The sequence below is a fragment of the Ursus arctos genome, unplaced genomic scaffold (assembly GCF_023065955.2).
Source record: "Ursus arctos isolate Adak ecotype North America unplaced genomic scaffold, UrsArc2.0 scaffold_11, whole genome shotgun sequence".
Taxonomy (NCBI): domain Eukaryota; kingdom Metazoa; phylum Chordata; class Mammalia; order Carnivora; family Ursidae; genus Ursus; species Ursus arctos.
Window position 1 is genome coordinate 36482354 of NW_026622775.1, and position 19566 is coordinate 36501919.

A 19566-nucleotide genomic window follows, 5' to 3' on the forward strand; every position below is an offset into this window, starting at 1 on the left:
TCATTTTTAGATATTGTTTAGAAAAAAACGTAACATTTAAATCATCAAAGAAAGTGGCTAATACTGTTTCATGTACATCAAGTATTACCTAGCTTAAGATAATTCTAAATATGACAAGAACAATCATTTTGTATTACCTTTACTTCTCTGTTAGAGGTGTTCAAATATGGAGTCATTAAATCTAGTCTTAAGAGTTCCACTGGCTTGCTTAAAGGTATACAGGGCAATGAGGACAGATCCAAAAACACACGTATAGGTACCTAGAAAAAGTACAAATTTTTCACTTTTACTCAATTCTTTTTGTGGCCAAGTACCCTCGAGTGCTTACTTCGTACTTCCATCAGTATGATACAATGCTTTTTACATCTAATACCTCATTTAATTCCCTTATCAGCCTTAAGGCATTAGCACTTTCATGATTCCAGTTTTATAAGGATGAAAAAACCAAGGTTTAGGCAGGTTAAATAATTTGCTATGGTTTCAATATCTACAGATTCTTTTTCTGGATGAACACAGGTTAAATTTTTACTTAAGCCAAACAGCTACAAAAATTTTAAAGCCAGGATGTGCTTATGTATGAAAGATGAACCAATAAAAATGGTACGATATTAATTATTATATTGTTTGAGAAAATATGCCAAATTCAACCAAATAATTAATAGTGGATTTCATTTGGAAAATAAAGTTTATTTCTAGAAAGCAATGGTTCTCAACTTTGGCTTCAAGTTAAAATCACCTAAAGAGCTTTTTAAAAGCCCCAACTGCTCAGGCCACACCCAGATGGATCTGGAGTTGGGATCCACGTATCAGTAGTTCTGAAAGTTCAGTCAGGGTTGAGAGCCACCACTATAATGTGTTCCATCAATTTTAATATCAATGGAACGTTCCTACTAGTAACTTTTAGCCTCTTCGTTTGAAATAAAAAGGAAACTTGTTTTGAAAGTGCCCTCTTTCCTTTAAGTGAAATACTAGAGAGCAACTGTGCATAGTGAAACAGTGGACACGGATCTATCAACCCCTCTCTGGGCATCCCTGAAGGCACCCAACCTTCCCTGCCATAACAACACAGCAGTTCCATGCCATTTCCAGGACCCATTATGCCCTTTATCCTCCTTTAAATCAGTCACCAGAAGCTACCCTAGATTCCTGTTACCTCTCCTCACATGCCCTCTAATCCCTCATAGTCTGTCCTCACTCCTGTTTCTCAACTGAGCCTCCTGGCCACTCCTGGTATCTGTGCTAATTTCTACATTTCCCATCTAGAGCTCATCATTTCATGAATTCTCTAGAGTGCAGTGCTTTCTATATACCCCCATGGTGATTTCACTCAGGCTTTAAATATCATCTACCAAATTTAAGTACCAAATTTTATCTTTAGCCTCAATCTTTCCCTGAATTCTTATCCTACTGTTCAATGATCCCGTGAACACATAAACACAATCTGATCCTCCTGCTATTTCCCCCTTTCAGTAGATGGTAACTATCCTTCCAGGGGCTCTCGTACCCCACATCCAATATACCACAACCTAGCTTCAGTGTCTCTACAGTCGGAACACTTTGCACCACCTCCACACTGCTACCACTCTAAGTCACTATCACCTCTCCCCTGGATTATTGCAGTAATGCCTTTGCCTGCTCTCACAAGTGGTTTACTTATAACATAGCAATCACAGTAATCAAACCAACAAGATACACCGTGCCATTCCTCTGCTCAATACCCTCCTAGTATCTTCCATCCCTTTCAGAGTAAAAGTCTTCATATGACCAAAAGGCTGTACAAGATCTGGCTCCTAATACTTTGTTGACCGCATCTTTCATCTGACCTGTTTCTGAACACTCCAGTCATGCTCTTGCTTCACGCCATTGCACTTTTGATCCTTTGACTTGTTTATGGTTTGCTTCCTTATTTCTTCAGTTCCCTGCTTAAATATCACTTACCCATGAATCTTTTCCTTAGTCATCACCTATATAAAATAGTATATCACATAACCCCATTCCCTCTTAATCTGTTTTATGTTCACAGCACTTCTAACCATCATCATTCTAATCTTTTTACTTGCTTATTATCTATCTCGTTAGTCAGTTTGAATCCTAGCTCCATGAGCACAGGAACTTATCTCTTAGATTCACAGCTATATTCTGAAAACCTAAAGTAGCACATATATGGTAGACATTTGTTGAATGAATAAATTTGTTGTTTTCTGTACAGTAGTCCCCTTTATCTGTGATTTCACTTTGCATGGTTTCGGTTACCAGCAGTCAACCAAGGTCCGGAAGCAGAGGGTCCTCCTCCTGACAAACTGTCAGGTCAAAGCAACCTAATGCCTTATCAGTCCCCTCACATAATCTCTTTAGGTAGGCATTTTATCATCTCACCTCATCACAAGAAGGGTGAATACAATAAGCTCCTCTGAAAGACCACACCCACCAAAGTTTTATTACAGTACATTATAATTACTCTATTTTTAGTTATTGTTATCTCTTACTCTACCTAATTTATAAACTAAACTTTATCATAGGTATGTTTAGGAAAAAACAGTATTAGGTTCAGTACTATCGGTGGTTTTCATTGTGGGTCTTGGAAAGTATTCCCCATAGATAAGGGAGGACTACTGTATAGTTTGTTTTGTTTTGTTTTACAACTTCTCATTTTGTTTCATTGGTTCACTCAGTTGTCTGTGTAATAGCTAATTATCATATTATGATAGATAGGAGACAATATCTTCTAAGAAAATGGGTAAGTGGACCAGGAAATGCAAAACTACCAAGCAAAAGTTGCCTGTTGGGATGAGTAGTCACAAGCTGATGTGAGACCAAAGTCTGAATATTCAGCTGTAGGAGTACTGGTGTAGAGAAGGCAGAGAGCTGGATTTAACGAAGGAAGGGTTTTCCCAGGCCAGTGGAAAACTGAAGTGAAGGGATATATGAAAAGTATATGGACCACGGAATACAAACTATTAAGGAAGGGAGAATATAAAACAGGAAATACAGTGAAAACATGGCAGGATCAAAATATCATAGATTCTGATGGAATCAAAGAATTGTTGATGCCAAGATCAAGAGGGAATAAGCCAGAACAGAGATGGTGGTATTTCTGAACCACACAAACAACTAAAACTTCTGTCTTCGTCTTTTTTTTTTTAAAGTTTATTTATTTTTTTAGTAATCTCTCTACCCAACATGTAGACTCTAAGATTAAGTCACACACTCCTCCAACTGAAACAGCCAGGTGCCCCTAAACTTCTGTCTTCTCATAAGTGTATTCTCCTTATTAAACACTCCAAAAATCTGAGATTAAACAAACTCTGAAATCTCAGCCAGCCCTGGAAAAAAAGCATTTTCTCAACAAACTTCTATTTGTTGAGCAAGTACTATTCATAAATTCAAAGGCTTACTATGTATAGCCGTTAGAGAAAAGTTTTTAGATATCACTTCTTTAAATCTGTACCCAAATCCTACTTCCCCAAATTCTGCTTTGGCTTACACGTCAGTATTCCACGTACTTCCTACCTCTGCCTTCAACCCCAAACCTCTTTCCTTAGACACTTCATCCACTCACACAATCTTAACTCACAAATTTGTATTCTGCTGCTAATGCCTTTGCCAGCACTAAATCTTGAGTTCTTGTTTCCCAAATAACAACTAACCCCTTTGCCTTGAGCTCCAGTTTCCTAGGCGCCTGCAGTCTGTCTAGACGTTAACTGCTTATGCCTATCACCTGCTAGCCTGCGGTTTCAATGTAATTAAGGGTTCAAGTTTAGAATGCAGGCCTTTTTTCTGGCTGCTTCTGTTTTAGACAAGCACCCTTTTCCCTAAGACTAAACCTAGGATCTTATTTTTCACTTGTAACAATAGTTCAGAGGAATATCTATAGACTTTTGTCAGTAAGAACAACAGAATTCCTTGGCTATTCTAATCCCTAGGTTGATTTTCACTCATAAATTCCTTTGCTCTAGGAAACTGATTACCATCCTAATGAAGCTAAACACAGTGACTCGATAAAACTACAAAGAAAGATAACGTAGATGATGGCTAACAGCCACCTGGCCGAACTTCTAAACACTTACCTGAAATTGATTAATAAAAGGTGCTATATTTAATCCAAGAGTGCGTTCCGTTCCTTGAACAGCACTCTCTTCTACCAGTGTCTGTGATTCCACAAGCAACCCAAACATCAGCACATACTGAGGAAAGATCTTGCCTCCAGATTGTAGCAAACACCTAGAGAAGGAAAAATGTTTTAAAAAGCATCTTGATTCCCTACGTTTTATAAATACCAATAACTAAATTGTAATGAATCGGTGAGCTACAAATTGTACATAATCTGACAGACTTTAGATTATTGGCTGGTAGCTGAATGGTAAAACCACTGGAAATAAATTCCCAACAAGTCAAAATGGCTGCTGATCCATGAAAGAGAAAAATAACCAGTTGGCTAAATGGATATGTCTTCACATTTAGGAAGAGTCATCAATGGATATTAAAACTAGTGAGTGAAAGTTTTATTAGGAAAAAGATATTACAAAGTCTCAAAGTATTGCCCCCCCATCACAATGACGTACTCATTACAAAGGGAAAGAGCAATTGGTGAAAAACCTGGTGCATACAAGTTAAACCAACTGATCTAAATTAACATCAAAATAATGGAATAAAGTAACACTACGTGCCTCCCAATGTGACAAAACTTCGGTAAGATTCCTCTCTAAATTGGATAATCCAAATCTAATTAAAAACAAAATAAAACACGAGGAACATTCTACAAAATAAATGGCCTACACTCTTCAAAACTGTTAATGTCATGAAAAACTTAGGAACTGTTCCAGAATTAAGGAGACTAAAGAGACATGCAATATGTGATCCTCAACTGGATTCTGAACCAGAAACAAAAAAAGCTATAAAGGATATTATTGCAACAAATGGTGAAATCTGAGTAAGACTGTACACTAGATATAGGTTATTGTGGCCATCCTTCCTGATTTTGACAACTGTATGATGGTCATGTACATGAATATCCCTGTTCTTAGAAATATACACCAAAGTATTTAGGGGTAAAAGAACATGATATCTGGAACATACTCTAAATAGTTCCGAGAGAACAATAAAGCAAATGTGACAAAATATTAACAATTTGTGCATCTGTAAATAAGGTATAAGTTAAAAGTTCTTTGTTGTTATTAAAAGTTCTTTGTAGTATTCTTTAACTTCTCTGTAAGCCTGAAATTACTTCAAAATAAAAAGTTAAACACTGAAAGAAAAAATTGTAATTAAAAATCCAAACGTTCTAATAAAGAATGTGAGGAAGAGTGTGAGTAAAGAGTTAACAAAACCCATTCTCCTCCTACAACTGATCTTAGGTTCTTCACCTTTTGTTTCCCTGGAAATCCCATAAAGGGGGAATGTCAGCTCTCTTAGTGTGATCAGCAACACTGCTTAGGATAAAGATTTTTTTAATTGCCTCTTAATAGGTAGAGTGCACCCAGACTGACAGAACTATGAACAAACTATAAGCACCTAATGGGAAGCTATATCATCTTTGGGCTTCCCAGAGTGTGGTCTGTCTTGTAACCAAGTGTTACTATTGCTACACCCATGGAAGGTATTAGTTCCTATGTGAAATTTAGGGCTCTTAAGCCAAGGCAGTTTCCATGTCCACCTACAGTCTTATTTCCTCACACCTCAACTTTGAGAAGCATGAGGGGGTGAGTGGGTCACCCACTCACTCACCCACTCACAATGAAGCAGAGTTGGAGGATACTCTAAAGGACTTTAAAATTAAGTCATTATTTCCATTTGCCACATTTACAATCACACATTAAAGCCCTCATTTTTACTGAATATTCTAAGCTGGTTTCTACCTGAACTTCTAAGACAGGCTATTTATAGACAAATGGACTTCATATTATCATACATATCTTTCATAGTAAATTTTTCCTCTTAAATACATAGAGTTACTAAGGATCTATTTATAATAACACAAGGCTAAGGTTTGGTTTTGCCAAGACATTTGTGTGTATCTAAAAAAAATACTGCCTACAAGTTACTAAAATTTTATGCTATGTAGTTTCCCTGAATAGGTCATTAAAATCTTAACGAACTATAAAACACCCATTTCTCAAAACCTCTTTAGCACTTCTGCTCTTAGTTTCAAATCATTAATTCTTCTGGCTTTTACTAAACTGATTCTCTCAACCATTTAAAAATACTGTATCGAAAACCATAATGACAAACTATAACAAGACATGACAACTAAATGAAATGCAGAGGGACGCCTGGGTGGCTCAGATGGTTAAGCGTCTGCCTTCGGCTCAGGTCATGATCCCAGGGTCCTGGGATCGAGCCCCACATTGGGCTCCCTCCTCAGTGGGGAGCCTGCTTCTCCCTCTGCCTCTGCCATTCCCTCCGCTTGTACTCTCTGGCTCTCTCTCTCTGTCAAATAAACAAATAAAATCTTTAAAAAATTAAAAAATGTAAAAAAAATAATAAATGCAATGCAGGACCCTTGATTAGAACCTAGATTGGGGAGAGAAAAAGGAATATAGGATATTAGTGGGACAGCAGATGAAGTTTTAATATAGGCTATATATTAAATAATGGTATTTTATCAATGCTAAGCTTCCTGAGTGATTTTATTGTGATATGTAGGGGGGGGAAGCCTTTGTTCTTACTAAGGAGATACACACTAAATGTTAAAGTAAGAGTGAAGGTTATAAAGACAAAACAGTCTTTATTCCTGCAATTTTTCTTAAGCTTGAAATTTTGAAATATTTCAAAATAAAAAGCTGATGGAAAAGTTTACAATAAGGAAACAGACTGTTGTTGTAACAGCTCTGCCTAAAGATTAGCTAGCTAATCAGAAGCCGTGTCATAACCAGGTCATTTGAAGAACAGAATCAGCAAGGAAAGTTAGAGGTGATTCCTAAATACAATGGCATTAGACTGATTGAGACAAGTCATGACCCTAAACCAGGATAAACTCTCTTCAGTAACAAGTACATGATCACTTATAGTGTAATAAGTCCTATATATTAGAGATCAACCTAAAAAAGGACTCCATCCTGACCCCAATGCTTTCCTTATTTTCGTTACTGCCTTCCTAATAACTTTTGGTATTTTAGGTAAATTCTACTAGAAATTAATCTCCACAATTAGTAAAATTACACAGGTCTTAATAAAATTCCTATCTATGTCTTTAGCAAATCAGATAAAAATTTATCTTCCAAAAAACTGGAGAAACCTGTTTTTTTAAATGGATCAGGTTTAATTCTGGAAAACCATGTTACTAAATTTTTCTGAAGTTATCTGTGATCCGCTTAAATGGAACCAGATCTAATTTTTCTTTCAAGAGCACAAGATCTCAAATGACAGACTAGCCACAGAGCTTTATGCTGCTTGACTAATTCCCTCCACCCCCAAATAACCACAAGAGGGTACTATACTATGAAATCTGCAAGCTGAAAAAGCACATAGGTTAAAAGTCAACCTTCTAACCATAAAAAATCTATGAGAAAGAGGAAGGGAGGGCAATACATCAAATCATTTCAGAAAATTAGACTAAACAAAATATCAAAATTTTATCTGCTGAACCTTAAAAAGTCAGAAAAGGCTGAATCAAGTACTAATGACCATGCCAGAGATAAATACTACACAAACTCAGTATATATAAATTATTTTAAGAGGCCATGGTCCTACTCTTTCAATCTAAAATCTTGTACAAATCCTTAACTCAATATTACCGTCACTAACAGGAATGCTTCTCAGTTATGTTTAGATAAAACAGTAAACACCTTGAAACTCTGCTTAGCTTTACTGTCATCGTTTTGTTGTCACTTATGCCACTGGAGCTGCCAGACTCCTCAATGGAATCCTCTGCAAAGCCAAATAATACTTCTGAACCACCTGTGCCTTTAGGAGTGAAAAAATATGTTCCAACTCAAAAGTCTAACCATAAATGGCAAAAATTCTGAAGAGAAGAAATTCTTCAGTTTCCTTGTGACCCAACACAAGATGTTTTTAAATGGGTTTCGATTTTTTTTTAAAAAAAGTACCAACCTTTTAAACTTTCTCCTGTATTTTAATTTAGTATGACTAAACGTTTTAAAACAACAACTACAAAAGTAATTAGAAACTAAACACTTAAGGTGGTGAAATGACTTGTTTTCCCTTGCCTTTGGTGGTGATGGGGTGGGGGGGTTGCCAGGAGGAGTTCCAGTGACAGAGATGCCCTTATCCCAGATATAATCTATTCTCCCCATCACTAATTTCACCCTCTTTCACCAGTCATAAGACCCCCCTCTGTTAGAGGCTAAAGATAAAAATAGGAGGCCTGTGTGAGAATATCTGCATACCTCTGTCCCCAGAATTAAGACAAGCCTACCCACCCAGGTAAGGAGGCTGTACAACAGCTTGGGCTAAAGGAAAGAACCACTGGTTCCCCACTGTTACTCAGGAGGTATTTGGAGGGGAGGAAAAGAATACCGGTTTAAACAATGATTACAGGAGCTACTAGCACTTAGTGCCCAGAGATGTCAAACAGTGTACAATCCATGGGACAATCCTATATAAAAAATGTAAAACAAAAAAACCCCAAAAAACAAAAAAATTAAAAAAAAAACCAAAAAAACAAAAACCAAAACAAAACAAAAAAAACTGTCCCACTCAAAAAGCCAATAGGACTCCTCTCCCTACTAAGAAAATGGGGAAGAGGAGTTGATAGCTTTACATAAATTGTTTCCCACTATTATATAACTAATCCTTCACATAGAACACATTGTCTGCTAAACTGTTCTTATAACCAAAAATGCTTTTTAAAAATCCTCTAAAGGTTCCATTTAAATAAAATGTGACTGACTGAAAGCTTTTCCACTAAGATCATAAACAAGACAAGGACACCCACTTTCACTGCCTCCATTCAACATAGTCACTGGAAGTCCTAAATGAAGCAATCAGGCAAGAAAAATAGAAGGCATCAAAACTAGAAATGAAGAAGTAAAATTATCTCTGTTCACAGACATCATCATATATTTAGAAGCCCCTAAAGATTCCACACAAAAATGTTATAACTAATAAATTCAGCAAAGTTACAGGATATAAAATCAACACACACAAATTAGTTGTATTTCTATAATTAACATGAGCAGTCCAAAAAGGAAATTAAGAAAACAATCCCACTTACAAAAGCATCAAAAATAATAAAATACTTGGAAATAAACTTAACCAAGCAGGTTAAAGACTTGTAAACTGAAAACTACAAACATTTCTGGAAAGACACAAATAGGGGCAACTACATGGCTCAGCCATGGTTAAGCATCTGCCTTCAGCTAAGGTCATGATCCTAAGGTCCTGGGATGGAGTCTGTGTCAGGCTACCTGCTCAGTGGGGCGTCTCTCTGCACCCCCCACCCCCCACCATGCTCCTGTACATGCATGCACTCTCTCTCTCACATAAATAAATAAATCTTTTTTAAAAAGTCACAAATAAGAAAGACATCCCACATTCATGGACTGGAAGAAAATATTGTTAAAATGTAAATACTACCCAAAGTGAGCAATACAGATTTAATGCAATCTCTATCAAATCCCAACAGCATTTTTTACCCAAATAGAAAAATCCCCATCCTAAAATTCATATGGAATTTCAAGGGATCCAGAATAGCCAAAACAATCTTGAAAAAACAACAACAACGAAGTTGGAGGTTTTACACTTCCCAGTTTCAAAACTTAACTACAAAGTACAGGGAAAATGACCATATAAGCAAAATGGTGAATAGGAAGTCTTCAACTCACCTCTCCCCAGAGACACTTACTTAACAAAAACACACAGACTAAACTGTTTCTGTGAGATATCCAGAAACCAGTTAAGAGGTTCCTGTACCCCAGGCCAGTGCACAGCCAGAAAGAACTCCATGGAAGATGGTAGGAAAATGTATCGCATTTATTTGCCATAGTCCCTTCCCCAGGCACACACAACACAGTAAGTACAATCAAGAGAGAACTCCCAATTCCCAGCTTCCTGTGGGGAAGAAAAAGAGAAGAATGGAACGTACATCCAACATTCTAACTTTTGGCGGGGGGGGGGGGGGGGGGGGGGCTGCCCAAGGGACTGGTTTCTCTCTTGCATGAACCTAAGCAGTGACAAAAAAACAGGAGCCAGGTTGGGGACCTCTGATAGATAAAAGAGATCACTTGGCTTGATTAGGGAGCAGAGAGTGTGCAGTGCCACAGGCAGACATTAGGGTGAGCTCTAGTACCATGACTGGCCATAGCACCAAGGAAGCTGCAGTACTTCGTCAGAATTACCATATGACTCAATCGCACCCCCAGACACATACCAAAAAAGCCAAACGCAGAATCTGAGAGATGTATGCACACTCATTTTCACTACAGCATTATTCACAGCAGCTAGAAGGTAAAATAACTCAAATGTCCACCAACAGATGAATGGCTAATGAAACTAGAATATTTATACAGTGGAATATTATGCAGTTTAAAAAACAAGGAAATCCTGTTACATGTTACAACATGGATGAACCTCAAGGACATTATGGTAAGTGAAAAATATCAGTCACATAAGACAAATACCATATCATTCTACATATGAAGTATCTAAAGTACTCAAAATAATAGAAACAGAATTTGGAAAGGTGGTTGCCAAGGGCTTGGGGGCAAGGGGAATTAGTGTATTGTGGTCATAAAATTTTAGTTTTGCAAGACGAAAAAGTTCTAGCAATCTGTTGTAAGCAATGTGAATACACCTTAGTACTACTAAATTGTATGCTTAAAAATGGTTAAGATGAGGAATGCCAGGGTGGCTCAGTCAGTTAAGCACCTGTCTTTGACTCAGCTCATGATCCAGGGTTCTAGGATTGAGCCCCCTGCCTCTGGTTCCCTGCTCAGCGGGGAGTCTGCTTCTCCCTCTCCCTCCCCACCTTGCTCTCTCTGTTGAATAATAAAATAAATAAATAATTTTAAAAAATGGTTAAGATGATAAATTTAATGTTGTTTTTTACCACAACAACAAAAAAGAATTAGTTGCTTAAAAACATTTATTATAGGGGCGCCTGGGTGGCACAGCGGTTAAGCGTCTGCCTTCGGCTCAGGGCGTGATCCCGGTGTTGTGGGATCAAGCCCCACATCAGGCTCCTCTGCTGGGAGCCTGCTGCTTCCTCTCCCACTCCCCCTGCTTGTGTTCCCTCTCTCGCTGGCTGTCTCTATCTCTGTCGAATAAATAAAATCTTTAAAAAAAAAAAAAACATTTATTATAAAACTACAATAATCAAAATAGGATGGTAATGGCATAAAGACCAGATATGTACATCAATGAAATACAACTGAAGACCTCAGAAATAAACCTCGACGTATATGGTGAAACGATTTTTGCCAAGGGTGTCAAAACCATTCAATGAGGAATGGATGTCTTTTCTACTAACAGTTATTGGGAAAACTGGATATCCATATTCAAAAGACTGAAGCTGGGCCCTAACTGTATGCCACATACAAAAATTAAATCAAAATGGATCAAAGACCAAAATGTAAGACCTAAACCCTCTTAAAAAAAACATAAGAGAATAGCTCTAGGCCATAACATCTGACAACGATTTCTTGGAAATGACACCAAAAACAGGCAACAAAAGTAAAACAAACAAAAAACAAAGTGGGACTGTATCAAAAATTTAAATTTCTGCATATCAAAAGATAATATCAATAACGTAAAAAGGCAACCAACCCACAGAATGGGAGAAAATATTTGTCAATTATCTGGTAAGGGATTAATAGATACATAGAGAATTTCTAAAACTCAAAAAAAAAAAAATCTGACTCAAAAACTTGGCAAAGAACTTGAAGAGACATTTTTCTAAGAGTCAGACACTTAACTGACTGAGCCACCCAGGTGCCCCATTAAAGGTATTTCTTCAATCAAAAAGATGAGATTGGCTTTTTCTTTATTTACTCTGAATATCTTCTCTCTTCTTATAAATCTCTACTTAGTTCTCTATATTATATAGAGGCAGTCCAATCCCAAAGCAGGCTCTCTTCTTCACACCTACAGAGAAGGCATTCCTTTAGATGAAAAAAAATGAGTGATGACATGCACACAAAGAGAAAGGGATAAAGTCACACATCCTGAAAAGCAATGTTTAAGGAACACACATGATCGTGACTCATTTGTACAGTTATGCCATTAAAGAACTAAAAGAATTTACATGAATTAAGCTCAAAAACCAAAAGTTGTATTTTGTGTTTTACCTGGATATTGCTGCTTTTTCCATTATCTCCTGCTGAATGAGCCCAGATGGCTCAATGACATCCAATATAATTATACTCCACAACTTGTCTGATTTTGGCCTTTGCAACACAGCAGATTCATCTTCCACATGTCTCAACCAAAACTCAAGTGTTTCTTTAGGAAAGTGATTGGCTTCAGATATGAGGTCCAGAGTGGTACGATGCTGGTCTTTCTCCACAGAACTGTAAGGTTTAACCTGCCCAAGTGTGCCAGCAATTATGGGCAGAACAGAGAAGCCTTCAGACACATCTAACACATAGAAAGGTTCCAGGATGCTTTCTTCAGAATTACTCTCTTCACTTCCGCAGCTCATCTCATTCTCACACTGAGTGTCCATGGCCTGACACAGTTTCTCTGGTGTCAATGAAGACAACACTTTTCTCATTGCCATTTTAAAGCCTTCGTGATAGAGGTTGTTATTAAGCAAAGCAATTTCTGTGGATTCCAATATACACGTCTGTTCCACAGCATCTGGTTTACCGGTCTGAAGGTTAGCCAGGGCACTACAGAGTTCAGCCTCACTTCCTAAAGAGAGCAAGTCTTTATCCTTGGTAAAATTTTTTCTAGCATCCACTTCACGTTCCAAACCAAAAACACTGATATTCTGGATTCTTAAATAACAATCTTGACAAGACACTTCCATCATCACATGGTCGCCAGGTTTTATCCAGTAGTCTCCGTAAAATAGTAAGAAAGAAAAAAATTGTAATTGGTGAATATATTTATAAGTCTGAGGATCGTACAAACACTTCCACCATCCCCCCATTTTGAAATTACTACAGGGAAGATTACATCTATTGATTTAATAGAATTAAGTGAATTAATTTATTCATTTCCTACAAAAAACAGGAAAAATCCCTCTAGCTTTCTTAGCCAAAAACTTAAGTTTGAAGACAATTTACTCATGGTGTAATAGAGAGATTCAAGAGCTCCATTACTGGACCCCAACTATTAGCACTATAGTGCTTTTAGTGCAATCACTAGGTATCATCATCTCCATATTAGGGGATGGGGGAGGGGCTACAGGGGACTCCAAATCTTCAGTAATGAAGCCAACAATAACAAAGATAAATGAAAGAGGTCAATACCAAACCCTCACCTAAGCTTAAATGGGCATTCTTTTCCCTAAGAGAAATTTCCAAAAGAACAAGGCAGCATTTAATAGAATCTTAGCAGTAATATTTCTAACTATAAGTATTTAGACACTTGCATTTTTAGGAATTTGACAATATAAGGAAGGACCAAGTCCTGTAATAAAGACTATATCAAGTTCTTATCCATGAACTTTCAAACTCAGTAAAACTTAAAAATGTAAATGTATAATCACAATTCCTTCTTATCAGCTTAAGAACCAGTTGAAAATAAGGTTATTCTTGTGTTTACACACTTAAAATGCCGTTTCCCTAAAAAGAATTAAAAAAAAAAAAGCCCATATGTCTAAGTAACTATAAGAGAGTTAGAATAAACAAACAAAAATAACACACGAAAAGATGCTCAACATCACTCACATCAGGGAAATGCAAATCAAAACCACAATGAGATACCACCTCACACCTGTCAGAATGGCTAAAATCAAAACACAAGAAACAATAAGTGTTGGCGACAACGTAGAGAAAAAGGAACCCCTGTGCACTGTCAATGGGAATTCTGTGGAAAATAATATGGAAGTTCCTCAATAAATTAAAAACACAATTACCGTATGACCCAGTAATTCCACTACTGGGTATTTACCCAAAGAATATGAAAACACTAATTCAAAGGGATACATGTACCTCTACGTTCACAGCAGCATTATTTACAATAGCCAAGGTGTAAAAGCAGCCCAAGTGTCCACTGACAGATGAATGGATAAAGATGTGGTACAGAAGGGAGGGGTGGGGGGGGATGAGTTAAACAGGTAATGAAGATTAAGGAGTGCACTTGTGATGAGCACCAGGTGATGTATGAAGTGTTGAATCACTATATTATGCACCTGAAACTATTATTACACTGTATGTTAACTAACAGGAACTTAAACAAAAAAAAATTTTTTAAAGGTATGGTGTATAGATATAATAGAGTATTAGCCATAAAAAAGAATGAAATCTTGCCACTTGCAACAATATGCATCTATCTAGAGAGTATAATGCTAAGTGAAAGAAGTCAGTCAGAGAAAGACAAATACCATATTACATTCATATGTGGAATTTAAGCAGCAAAATAAATGAACAAAGAAAGAGACAAAGCAAAAAACAGACTCAACTATAGAGAACAAACTGGTGGTTACCAAAGGGGAGGGGGGTGGACGGATGGATGAAATAGGGGAAGGGGATTAAGAATATAATTATGATGAACACTGAGTCCATGAACTTATAAACCCTCTAAAACTGCAAAACTTTGTTTTATATGTGTGTGTGCACTTTTATGACCTGGGGTTCCACAGATTCTATAAGCAGCAAGAACTCCTACACTAGTACTTTTCCACTGTTCTATAAAAAATGGACTAGCATTTCTCTTATCTATGGATAATTAGAGTAATCAGGGCTAAAGAAATGATATTTTTTAAAGCTTTATTTATTTATTTGACAGAGCATGCATGCAAGCAAGGGGAGGGGCAGAGGGAGAGAATCCCAAGTGGACTACTCGCTGAGCACAGAGCCCTACACAGGGCTCAATCTCAGGACCCGAGATCACAACCCCAGCCGAAATCAAGAGTCGGACACTCACCCAACTGAGCCACCCAGGTGACCCAATGATAGATATTTTTGGGTAGTATGCAGCAATTATGTTTTACTTTCTCTTCTTAACTACATATATTAGTTATTTAAAACTACTTTTTAAAAAAGTTAAGTTCTGGGGCGCCTGGGTGGCTGAGCCCATTGAGCGGCTGCCTTCCGCTCGGGTCATGACCCCAACTAAAGTCCTGGATCGAGCCCCGCATGGGCTCCCTGCTCAGTGGGGAGCCTACTTCTTTTTCCCTCTGCCCCCTCTGCCCTTGACCCTGTTCATGCTCACATGCTCTCTCTCTATAAAATCTTTTTCAAAAAAAAAAGTAAGTTCTGAAAAATTTAACCAATCTCCCTTGGCTGGAAACTTCATATTCAAAGTAAATTTTTTTCCACTAATTCAAATGCTTAGAGGATTAAAGTAACAAGATTAAAACAAACAAACAAACAAACAAACAATTAGATAAGATATACCTGCAAGGTTATGTACGGGGTAGACAGCCTGTTCCCAACATGTTTCCTCACTGGGACTTGTGGATAAACTGTGTTCATCATCGAGCTGGAGTACAAACCAAACCACAATAGCATCTAATATGCCTTCTTTAATAACAGGAATACCAATTTTACCAGGTTTTTTAGTTGCAAGACTTTTTAATTCCTGACAAAAATGTAAAAGGAATGAAAACATTTTATGTGTTTAATATATACATGCCCCAATATCACATCACTTTCTATTTCTGTAAATTCTCAGATCTGCCCAGCACCCTTAGGAAAGTCAGTATCTTAACACACCTATAGCCATTTAAGGCATACTGAATGAGAAGCTCCCATCTATCATAGTGGAATACCGTGCAACTATTAAAAACAATGAGGCAGATACATAATACTGATGTAGAAAGAAGTCCATGATGTATTGTTGAATGAAGGCAGCGAGCGGCAAACGGGGATTTTGTTTTTTAAAAAGTGTGTGTGTGTGTGTGTGTGTGTGTGTGTGTGTGTGTAGAATAACAGAAAAGCAAGTCTGAAAAGACGTACTTCAAATTGGTGATCTGGGGAAAGTAGGACCTAGATTTTAAAAAGGCAGACATACGCTTTCTCTTTTCTGTTCTTGATTACTTGAAAGTGTTAAACAAGCAAATATTACTTCCAACTTAAAGCCTTGCTAAGGTGGGTTTTTTTTTTTTAATTGTGACAAAGAAAAATTAACATAAGAAAAGCTCAAAATAAGAGATGGCTTTGGGGTATTTAGCAACGATAACTGTGTTGTTCCCTACTGTACTGTTATATCAGAAATGAAATGCTCTTGAAGCTCAGCCTCAGTAAGTAATGTCAAAGTGTTAAAGTAGTTCCAAACCACCTCAAGAAGAACCTAGTAACAATTAATACGGGATTAAATTATATTAAATTTATTAAATTATAAAGATCATAGGCTAAAATGACCCGTACAAAGTCTTCTGTCCCCAGGCACATCTCATCTAACCTTAAAGATCTTCAGAGAAGGACTCTTTCTCAATTTCCTTGGGCACTTTCTCTATGCAGCACATCCACCCACCACCCACCAATAAAACACACACAGATGATACACAGGACAACCAACCTGTCCTGGTTTGCCCAAGACTGTCCTAGTCTAAAACTGAAAGTCCTATGTCTTGGGGACCTCTCACTTCTGGGCAAACTGATTTGGGAGATCACCCTACTACAGATACAATCTAGAGATCTGGATTACTGTTCATTTCAAGGAATACTGTTAACTTGAAATGGTAGCATGACATTCAGAAAGTCAGAAAGCTTTAGGTTATAACTCTTGCATTCACACTTGCATAATTTAGCACAAAGATAATTTTAACTATAATTATAATTGCAGCACTGTTGTAAAAGCAATCTAAAGAACACATGTGAAAGCACCTGGCACATTACACATTCCAACAAACCTTAGGGATTTTTCTTCCCTATGTATTTAAAGTAAGTACATAATTTCAGGAGAAAATACTGATTACCATTTAATCATTTTCCTTATATATAGTAGGTAGAATCCCATGAAAATTCATAAAATAAGACTATCCTATGTATTACTCTAAACAATGCCTGAAATTTAATGCTCAAAAACTGTAACTGAACTTTTTTTTACCTGAAGATTGTTGAAATCTACTGTCATAATTTCAAAGCACTCTGTCAAAGCCAAATATCCCCCAGGAACTCGACTCATCTTTTCAGTTGTATATGGTTCAATTGTCTCTTCAGTATCTACAGAAGAACAAGCTGGACTCTGAAATTTCACGTTTGCTGGTAAACAGATCCCAGCAACATCCTTAGTACCCACCCTGGTAGGAGGGAAAATGAGGAGGGGAAGGGAAAAAGATGGTTTCTCTGGTTTTTTTTTTTTTTTTAGAATCAAGTAACACATCTAATACTGAGTCCAGAAAAAATAAACATAAAAATGAAATAAAACTTCACTGACAGAGGTTTAAACACAATTACATACACAATCACTAACAATAAAGGAAAACAAATGACAAATAGGTCATATTAAAATTAAAAACTCTTTTCATCAAAAGATACTCAGCTTTAAGAAAGTACAAAGGCACACTGACTAGAAGGAATTTATAATATATCTATCCAAAAAAGGGCTCATATCCAAAATACATTTTTAAATTTCTACAAATTAAAAAAAATGGGCAAAAGACAAACAAGACACTTCACAGAAGGGCATATTCAAATGGCCAATAAGCATACAAAAAATTGCTCAGCTTCATTAGTCACCAGGGAAATGAAGTTAACACCTATACAACCACCAGAACTGGGAAAATGAAATAGTCAATACCAAGTTCTGGTGATGATACTGTCTCATACACTATTGGCAGGAGTATAAAATTAATAAGAACACTTTGGAAGACTTTTTCACAGTACCTACTCAAGCTGAACATAACCATTCTAGATTCAGTCTTAATATAGGAACCTCAAGGTATTTGGCTTTTCTACTTCTGGGAATATAGCCAACAAAAATCCATACACACAATCACCAAAAGAATACTCAAGAATGTTTACAGATGTACTATTTCCAATAACCAAAGAACTGGACATAACCTAAATATCCATCATCAGTAAAGGCAAATGTATTGGTATAGTCATCTACTGGTATACTGTACATCAATGAGAATGAGCAAACTACACACCAGCGAACATGGATGTTGAAAAGAAGAGGCCAGGCACAAAAAAAACCTATTCTGTATGATCCCACTTGTATGAAATTCAAAACAGGCAAAATAATCCATGGTGTTAGAAGTCAGGATAGTGGCTACTTTTACGGGGGACAGGGTACCCATAACTGGAAGGGGTTTCTTTCTGGGTACTTTCTGGGGTGATGGTAATGTTCTGGACCTTGATCTGATCAAAGATTACATAAGTGTATTAACTTCATGAAAACTCATCAAACCATAAATTTATGGTTTATGCACTTGCTATAACAGTGTTCTGATGTCAATAAAAATTTATATTGAAAAAAAAAAAACAACACTTCATGAACATTTTAGCAACACCATTTTATGAAAAATAAATACTCCATGGGTCCCTGAGTGGCTCAGCTAAGCATCTGCCTTCGGCTCAGGTCATGATCCCAGGGTCCTGGGATGGAGCCCCGCATCAGGCTCTCTGCTCAGCGGGGAGCCTGCTTCTCCCTCTCTCTCTGCCTGCTGTTCCCCCTGCTTGTGCTCTCTCTCTCCAATAAATAAATAAAATCTAGAAAAGAAAAAAGAAAAGAAAAGCTCCAATCTTATCTCATCATAGAGGCATTCATTAATCTCTCTCCTTACAGTGTTTTAGAAGTTGGAATGGTCTACTTCTAGAAATTATTTTATTATAAACTCAAAAAAATGAAATCAACAAATGGAATGATTAATGATTTTCTTTTTAAATATTTTTTTTATTTATTTGAGAGACAGAGTGAGAGAGAGAAAAAGAGAGAGAGCACGCGCACAAGCCAGGGGAGGGGCAGAGGGAGAGGGAGAAGCAGACTCCCCACTGAGCCAGGAGGCTTATGTGGGACTCGACTACAGGACCCTGGGATCATGACCTGAGAGGAAGGCAGACGCTTAACTGACTGAACCACCCAGGTGTTCGATTAATGATTTTCATAACTCAAAAGTGACAAGTTACAGAAACAAAAAAAGGATATGACAACTTCCTTTTCTTATAAAATACATGAATATAAACTTATCAAAACTCTAAACAAAATAGTAAATAGTGGAAGCCCACCTTCACAGTACTCCTTATCCCCATTTTTTCACTGTTAAAAGTCTGATCCTTTCAATACCTTTTCCTTTATGTAGTAATATGTACGTATATTGTTCAGATATATATATTTTCCTTTGCTCTATTTTGAAAATGATTTCAAATTTTTAGAAAGATTTCCAGGATAATCTAAAGAACTCTACACATCCTTTATCCAGATTCATCACATTTTTAAATAACATTTTAAATTTTTTTAAATAACATTTTTAAATAACATCACATTTTAAATTTTGCCACATTTGCTTTATCATATTCTCTCTCTCCATATCTGTTCTTTTTTTGGAATCATTTG

The 19566-nt window shown here is 36.9% G+C and overlaps 1 protein-coding gene across 1 annotated transcript in view; it reads right to left on the reverse strand.

Moving 5' to 3' along the window:
- Positions 1 to 19566, reverse strand: part of PRMT9 (protein arginine methyltransferase 9) — a 39308-nt gene that overhangs the window by 3744 nt on the left and 15998 nt on the right. Inside the window, exons 7-11 of the mRNA XM_026499443.4 lie at positions 17116 to 17308; positions 15462 to 15645; positions 12243 to 12957; positions 4068 to 4221; positions 138 to 260 (exon numbers count right to left, since the gene is read on the reverse strand). Of these exons, the coding sequence (XP_026355228.2) occupies positions 138 to 260; positions 4068 to 4221; positions 12243 to 12957; positions 15462 to 15645; positions 17116 to 17308 (1369 nt within the window). The remainder of the gene's footprint in view (positions 1 to 137; positions 261 to 4067; positions 4222 to 12242; positions 12958 to 15461; positions 15646 to 17115; positions 17309 to 19566) is intronic.